This window comes from Corvus brachyrhynchos, unplaced genomic scaffold (assembly GCF_000691975.1).
Source record: "Corvus brachyrhynchos isolate BGI_N302 unplaced genomic scaffold, ASM69197v1 scaffold139, whole genome shotgun sequence".
NCBI classification, from domain to species: Eukaryota; Metazoa; Chordata; class Aves; order Passeriformes; family Corvidae; genus Corvus; species Corvus brachyrhynchos.
The window spans coordinates 599,530-607,071 of NW_008246062.1; the positions used below are offsets into that span (position 1 = coordinate 599,530).

Here is a 7,542-nt window from a genome sequence, read left to right on the forward strand (position 1 = left end):
GGCAGCCTCTTTGCTGAGGCCCTTTGGAAGGTGTTGGGGCCATGCTGGGAGTCCTGCTGGGATATCACCCCTACACCAGGGTGGGCATCCAGCATCCCCTTACCTGACATTGCAGGACAGCATCTCCTTTTGGTGCTTGCGGAACCAGGTGTGCCGGGCCTGGCGGCACTCGCCCTCCCCGATGAAGCCATCGTTGTCCTGGTCCAGGGCCAGGAAGGCTGCCCGTGCCCGCTCCCGCTCCTTGGGTGTCAGCAGCCGCAGAAGGGCATTCTAGGGGGGTCAGAGAAGGAAAGGTGGAGCACTCATCCCATGGGAACCTCCCTCCTTATGTGCCCAAAACTGTAGGGGTCTCCACCCTGAGTGCTATGGCCAGGGGTGCAGGCCATGGGAGTCAGCCCCAGGTGTCAGAGCCATGGCGTCAGCTGCAGGAGCCAGCTTTGGGTGCCGTGACCATGGGTGCTGGCCATGGTAGCCAGCCCTGGGTGCTGTGACCATGTGTGCCAGCCATGGGAGCAAGCCCTGGATGCCACAACTGTACCTGCGGCCGTATTTTCTGCAGCAGCTGGATGGACTCATGGGAGAGGAAGTCCTGCCACTCGATGTGCCCCTTCTTGTCGGGGTCCAGGGCGTTGAACTGCAGGGCTGCCTGCTCCTCCTGTGCCTCAGGCATGGTCCGTTCGAACTGCTGCTTGTGCACTTGGTGTTTGTAGTGCAGGAAGTCATCCAGGGTCAGGCAGCTCTCTGCAGGGGACAGATTGGCTATGCCCAGGAAGGAGGGGGAACCCACCTCCCCAGCTGCTTCCTGCAGCCATCTGGGACCTGCCACATGGAGGGTACGCACCTGGAATGATCTTGCAGTTCTTCAGGGTCTCCATCAGGCTGTACATCTCTTCCTCTGTCAGCAGCAGATTGAGGTTGTCCTGGGGTGGGGGGCAGAGAGGAGCAAAGACATAGGGTGGAGGGAGCACACCTCTGTATGGCAGCACTGGGATCCCTTGAAAGCGTGTGGGTGTGGCCACCCAGAGAGGGATGTTGTGCTGTGTCACCCAAGGGTGCTGCAGTGGAATGGCTCCATGCCCCCGGGCTTTGGCCATTCCGGCCCTGACACAGCATGTCATGTACCCATGGTGCCACATCCCCCACCAACGTCCTGGAGGGCTAGCTGCAGGGGTGGGAAGGTGGAGAAGGGCCGCTGTCCCCTGTGTCTGGAGACCCCATCAGGCCAAGGTGGGTGGTGGGAACTGGAGAGCAGCAGGTCCCCCATTGTCCCAGACCAGGCTGTGAGGTGGGATCCTGCTCATGTTCCATGTGGGGCACAGTTCCCTGGGGAGCACCCACCACCCAGCAGTGGCCTGGTGTCCCCTACTCCAGGCACTCACGCAGTAGTAGCAGCTCCAGCCCGTCTCAGTGTGCGCTGTCTCCGTCACCTCCACGGCACTGTCCTTCTGCAGGTATCCCATGCGGCGCAGGCAGCCGTCGTGATACACCCGGGGGCAGATGCGGCAGGGGAAGAGGCTCTCGGCTGTCCACACCTCACAGATCTCACACATCTCATCATTCAGGATCTGGGGAGGGATGGGCAGATACTCAGAAGAGGAGAATGAGCAGGGGCTTGGCTTCTCGATCTGGGCAGTGCTTTGCAGGCTGGGGGGGATGCTGAGGGGCAGAGAGGACAGGAAGATGTGAATGTGCAGGGCTGGCATAGGGAAGAGGTCGTAAGGGACACGGCTGGTTGAGTTAGAGGAGGTTAGTGGGTGTGTTGGTGGGGATGAATGGTGGGTGGATGGGTCTGGCTGTAGGGTTGCTGTGGCCATGGGGTTGTAGGTTCTCTGGGGTGCAGCATGGTAGGTGTGGGTGGCTGGACTGTAGGGTTGTAGATTGGCTGGTCTTTAGGTTTGCACGTGTGGATGGATAAGCTGTAAGGTTTTCCCACACATTTCCATTTCCACTTCCAAAGAGATACTAACCTGGGTATATTACCTGGGTACCCTGGCTGATCTAGCCTCAGAACATGGTTGGACATTGGAACACAGTGGTCACAGCACCAAGCCTGGACAATACTCTCAGGCACATGGTATGATTCTTGGGGTGTCCTGTGCATGGCCTGGAGTTGGACTTCAATGATCCTTGTGGGTCCCTTCCAGCTCAGGATATTTTATGTCTGTACGGCGCTACATAAGGTTGTAGGTGGGCTGGGGTGTAGGCTTGCTGGGTGGGTGGCTGGATGGGTAAGGCTGTGGGTGTGGATGGGTAGGTTGTAGGATTGAGGGCATGGGTGGATAAACTGTTGGATTGTAGACGGGCAGGGGTGTAGGGGCTGCAGGTATGGAGGGGTGGGTTGAGTTGCAGGCTGGTTGACTGCAGGTGGACTAATATGTAGGTCAAGTTGTCTTCTTTTCCCCAGACCTAGAGCTGTCTGTGCCCAGCAGTGACTTCTCCCTTCCAAGACATCCCAGGGTCCCTCCAGGGCACATCTGAGTAGTTACACCCCCCTCCCCTTGTGGCACCTCCAGCTGCCCAGCCTGGCCACTGGTACACTGCCCCACTGAACCACCTCCATAGGGCTTTGCCATGCCCTGTGAGACTGTCATGGCCTGGCAGGCACTCAGGTGCTTATACAGCCCTGGGCTCTCCCCTGTGCACCTCCAGCCCTGTCCCCATTCCTCCCACACTGTCTCTGTGGTTCCAGCGGCTTACCTGCTCCCTCTGCTCCAGGCTGATGTCCGGGGGCTCATCATCGTGGAGCTCTCTCTTGGGCCGGATGAAGGCAGGTGGTGTGAACCTGTTGGCCCGGTCAAACTCCTCAGGCTCCACACCCCGGCCATCCCGCAGCCGCTCCCAGGCTGCCTTGCTGGCACTGCTCTCCTCTGGCTGGGAAGGTCCTGCTGCTGCTTCCTCCTCTCCCTCCTGCACCTCCTGCTCCAGCGTCCCCTGGCGTGCGGTGCCCGCCTCCGCCCGACGCCGTGTCGATGGCTGCTCCCGCAGCCCATCCTTGAAGGCTGACACGGCCAAGCTGACCTTCTGCACCCTCTCCACCGTCTGCCTCCTCGACATCAGCACCCCCATGGCTCTGCGGTGGGAAGGAAGGTGCTATGTCCCTGACGCCAAAAGGGCATCCCGATGGTTTTCCCCCAGCTGTGTGAGGAGCAGCTCAGGGCAGCAGAAATGGGGTCTTTGTGACAAGCTGGTGCTGGGGTTATGATGGTGGCTATGGGGAGATGGATTCCGGGCCATGGAGGGTCTGAGTGGGTGGAGGAGTGGGACAGGAGGCAGGGAGATGGTTTGGGGGTGCCTCCCCACCCTTGCTCTATGGACTCCAGCTTAACAAGAAACACATCCAGGCTTTTCCCATGCCAGATCAGTAACACCCACAGGGACTAGGACCAGCTGTAACCCTCTTTCTTGTGTGCATCTCCTTTCTGCCTTGAAGACAGCCTCTGTGGCCAGTCAAGGGTGAAAGATGTCCTCCCTGCAGCTCTGCCCAGGACGCAGTCATAGCAGGTCTGGTGCTGACCCCTCACCTTCCTTAAATTCCTCTTCACTCACCTGCCTTTCTTCCACTCACATGCTTGTGTGTGTGCTGCTGCTGCTGTGATCACTGGGCATCCTGCAAGAAGCCATGTGGGGAGGCTGGGCCAGCTGTAGCAGGGCTGTGAGGGTGCAAGGGGGAAGAGGTGCAATGCATGGGACTGGGACACATGGGTCCCAAGAAGGATATTTGGCTTCCAAGTACCAAGGGAAGATCATCTTGGGGTAAAATGGGGAGGCCAACAGCAGCAGCATTAACAAGTTGGACTCTGTCTCACTGGGTGTGAGCTGAAGCTGGGGAGAAGCAGGATTTGACCTCCAGTGTTGTGGGGCACAGCATCACCCCACATGGGTCCAAGGGCTTCCCTTGTGCTGTGCTGGGGTTGCATTATGGAAGATGCTGCCCAGGGCAGTGGTGGAATCACCATCTCTGGAAATGTTTAAAAACCATGTAGACATGGCACTCAGGGACATGGTTTAATGGTTGCCTTGGCAGTGCTGGGTTAATGGTTGGAGTTGATGATCTTAGAGGTCTTTTCCAGCCTTAATTATTCTGTAATTCCATGCTGCAGCACAGAGGCACTCCCAGGTGGTGCCCAGGGACCAGGAGGCAATGTGGGGAGATTGGAGCAGCAATCTCCTGCCCCGCCAGCCTCAGCAGGGAAGTCCCCAGGTAGCGGGATAATTAGCAGCATGCGTGCACACACCGGGATCTCGCTGTCTGCGGGAGGACTCGACACCGCGGGCACTGCTGTGGCAGGGAGCCTGGTCAGGGTAATTACAGGTCCCCCGCAGCAGCAGGGCCGAGCGGAGTGGAGCAGAGCATGCTGGCAGGCGGCAAACACCACTGCGTGCACACGCATGTGATTTCCCAGCCTCTCCCCACCACAGCGGGACCATCTGCCTGCAGATTCCCCCGCGCTGAGCCGGGTACGCAACACGTGTGGGCCCCGTCCTGCGCGTGGGGGTCCCAGCAGCGTGCGCGTGTGTGGGCTGGGGTGTTTGCACCTGTTGGCCGCAGTGCCTGGCTCGGAGCTGGTGCCCGGCATTCTTCAGCTCCCGGGGCTTTGCAAAGGTGGGAGCGGGGCAGAGCTGGAGGCACGTGTCCAAGCCACAGCAGCAGCATCTCTGCGGCTGTGCCAGTGGGAAGGAAAACACCTGGGTGTTTCTACCTCCTCGCCGTGCCACCACCCTCTGCCTGGCTGGCTCAGGATCACGTCTGCCGTGGTCTGGATCAGCTCTGCTGCTGGGCAGCATTGCAGCTCTGCCTGCGAGCGAGAGAGTCGGAGAAGTCACAGGGAAATCCCCCCAAGATCTGCCTTTGCAGGTCCCTGCACCACTGAGTGTTGGCCAGATCCAGGCCTACTCCTGTCCAAGAAGCAGGGAGGAGAGGGTCCAGAGAGGCTAGGCTCACAGAGAAGAGTGAAAAGAGGGATGTGACCCACAGCACATCAGTCTCCCTGGTACCCACACTGGTGTTCCTGATCCCAGTGTGCTGGCAGCTTCTCCCCACGGTGCTGCTGAGCTCTGGACACCCCAACCCCAGCCACTCTGCAGTGCAGTGGGGCAGCCCAGGCACTAGAAGGGTGGCTGGTGTGTGGACTTGCTGTATTTCCCCCCCCAAATCTGGTTCCCCTGTGTGTTCATGTCATAATCACCCACCTGCACTGTGCTGCTGCTGGAAGACCCCAGCCCACCTCCTTGTTTCCTGTCCTCTCCCAAGCCTACCCTGAGTGCCTTCTGACACTGGCAACTGTGTGCCTGGAGCCTGGACAGTGTCACTCCTATCATGACTTGTGTCTGTCCTCAGCTCTGCTGGCTTCCCTGCTCCTGCTAGTGCTGAACAGCTGGACCCTGCCTGCGCATCTGGGGTGAATGGCTTCATCCTGAGCTCAGTCTCCAGACTCCACTGCCTTTCCACAGGCCCCATTACTCCCCAGATACCCCAAACCTGCTCTGCACTCTCCAGACCCCTTTTTGCCTGTGCCCCATACCCTACCTGACCTGCCTGGCTTTGTGGGGTGGGACTTCACCCTCACATAGAACCTGGCCTGACTTGGGGTTCTGCCAGACTTGGGGAGTCCCCCTTCTCCTGGGGAGGGAGGACCAGGGGCAGTCTTGCCTCACAGCAGCCCAGACACCCGAGCAACCCCTGCGTCCCCACATGTCCTTGGGGGAAAGTGTCTCCAGTGCTATTTGTGTCCACCCCCCGAGGCAAACAGAACCACCACCTGTCTCACCGTGACCTAAGAGGTGTGGGGGCCTCGACCTTGCTGCCAGGCTGCACCGTGGGACTATTTTTAGGTCGCCCCCACAGAGGAGCTAAATCTGGGCACAGGCAGGAGCTGCCTGCAAACACCCAGCTCCACTGAGCCCTGCCAGCACCGGGGGCTGTCACAGTCGGTGGTGGGCACCTTCCCAACCCCTTCCCTTCTCCTTCCCCCAGCCCCCTGCACCCATGCCCTGATGCTTGGGCAACATCCACTCCCCTCACTCTTCTCTTTTGGATTTGCTCCTTGCTGCTTCGTTCCTGCAGCAAAACACTGAGCCAGAAAGCACTTCATCCTCTCAGCACCCATGGACGCATCTTTCCCAGCATCACGCTCCTCTCTGTGTGGGGGACACTGAGGCATGGAAGCAAGGCTGGTGGAGCTGGAGTGAGGATTAAGCCTGGGTTAGGTGGGAATGGGGAGAGAGCTGGTGGCTAGCACGGAGGCACCCCGGGAAAAGGAAACAGGGCAGAGCATCCGGATGCAAACAGAACCAGTGGTCCCTGCATAGCTGCAAAATCTCTCTGCCGTGGCAGAACACATGTGGCTTGTGCAAGGGTTACGGGGTGCCAGGTTAGTGGTGGGTGCGGGGTGGCGGGTGACACACAGGTGGGCGTAGCGCAGCACGGCGGGGGTGGTGTGGTGGCGGGGAGCGCAGGATGGATGTGTTGGGGAGCAGAGCAGGTGGGGTGTGTTTGTTAGGACTGGATGTGTTACGGGGTGGATGAGGTGCGAGGGGTGGATGTGTTTTGCGGTGGATATGCTATGGCGTGGCTGGCAGTGCAGGGCGGGTGTTATGGCCCTTGGAGGGTGTTGCAGCGGTGTGGGCATGGGGTGGGTGGTGGCTTTGGGTGCAGGGATGTTGCAGAAGCTGTGGGAGTGGGGTGGTGTCTGTGGCAGCTGGGGGTGCGGGATGGGTGCTTCTTGGGGGCCGTGGGTGCAGAGTGAGATGTTGCGGTGCACAGTGGCAGCCTGGGGAGATGGGGGTGTGGAGCCACAGGTCTCTAGGACTGACTGTTACCTGCCCCACGGTGTGTCCTCAGTGCAGGGCCCTGCCAGCAAATGAAGGGTCAGAGGGTGCTTGGGCTGGTGCACCCTGGAGCAGGATCCATGGCACCCACCTTCAAGGGGCTGCGTCAGGGTTGTGCCTGGAGCAGAACCTCCTCCGGTGCCAGGAGTATGCTCCCCGATCGTGGGGAAGGATGCACCTGGTCCCCACAGGCTGCCAGGGGGCCAGGCCTCCTCCCTGCCCTCACCAGGCTGCTGGGGCTTTTGCCCTGCAGTGCTGTGTCTTACTGCGAGCAGCGTTAGGGACCCTGGGGGCAGAGGGGTGGGGTACCAACAGGGAGGACAACCTGGGACATCAGAGCCCATGGCTGCCTGGTCCCAGGGCTCAGTCTGAAGGGCATGAAGCAGGGCTGGGAGGAGCTGCCGTGGCTCAGGCATGGCTCTGGCACACCCTGCACAATTGCTGCCCGCCTGGGGTGAGGGGGACCAGGCTTCGAAGGCAGCAGGCTCTGGTTAGGGGACATTGCATTCCACCTCCCTGAGCTGGCTGCAAATGGCCAGAGGGGTCTGGCAGCATCCCCTTGTCCCCTCTCCCGGGCAGACAGCACATGCTGGAGCTGTGGCACTGCTGGGCCTGCTGCCACGAGGTGTTCCATTTGCCATGGGGCAGGGAGATCTGTGGCTTGTGGTACCCTCCCACCCTCTGCAGGGCTGTGGGAGTCCAGTGGGGATATTG

At 60.2% G+C, this 7,542-nt stretch overlaps 1 protein-coding gene across 2 annotated transcripts in view; it reads right to left on the reverse strand.

Annotated features, from left to right (window-relative positions):
• Positions 1 to 34: 34 nt before the first annotated feature.
• The window catches only part of PHF24 (PHD finger protein 24), an 8,360-nt gene continuing 852 nt past the window's right edge, over positions 35 to 7,542 (reverse strand). The window contains exons 2-7 of one of the 2 annotated variants that reach the window (XM_017746652.1): positions 4,701 to 4,796; positions 2,698 to 3,070; positions 1,380 to 1,565; positions 842 to 920; positions 539 to 741; positions 35 to 270 (exon numbers count right to left, since the gene is read on the reverse strand). In XM_017746652.1, coding sequence (XP_017602141.1) covers positions 100 to 270; positions 539 to 741; positions 842 to 920; positions 1,380 to 1,565; positions 2,698 to 3,066 — 1,008 coding nt within the window. In that variant the 5' untranslated portion in view covers positions 3,067 to 3,070; positions 4,701 to 4,796 and the 3' untranslated portion in view covers positions 35 to 99. The remainder of the gene's footprint in view (positions 271 to 538; positions 742 to 841; positions 921 to 1,379; positions 1,566 to 2,697; positions 3,071 to 4,700; positions 4,797 to 7,542) is intronic. The other variant, XM_008643030.2, reaches the window with a different exon arrangement.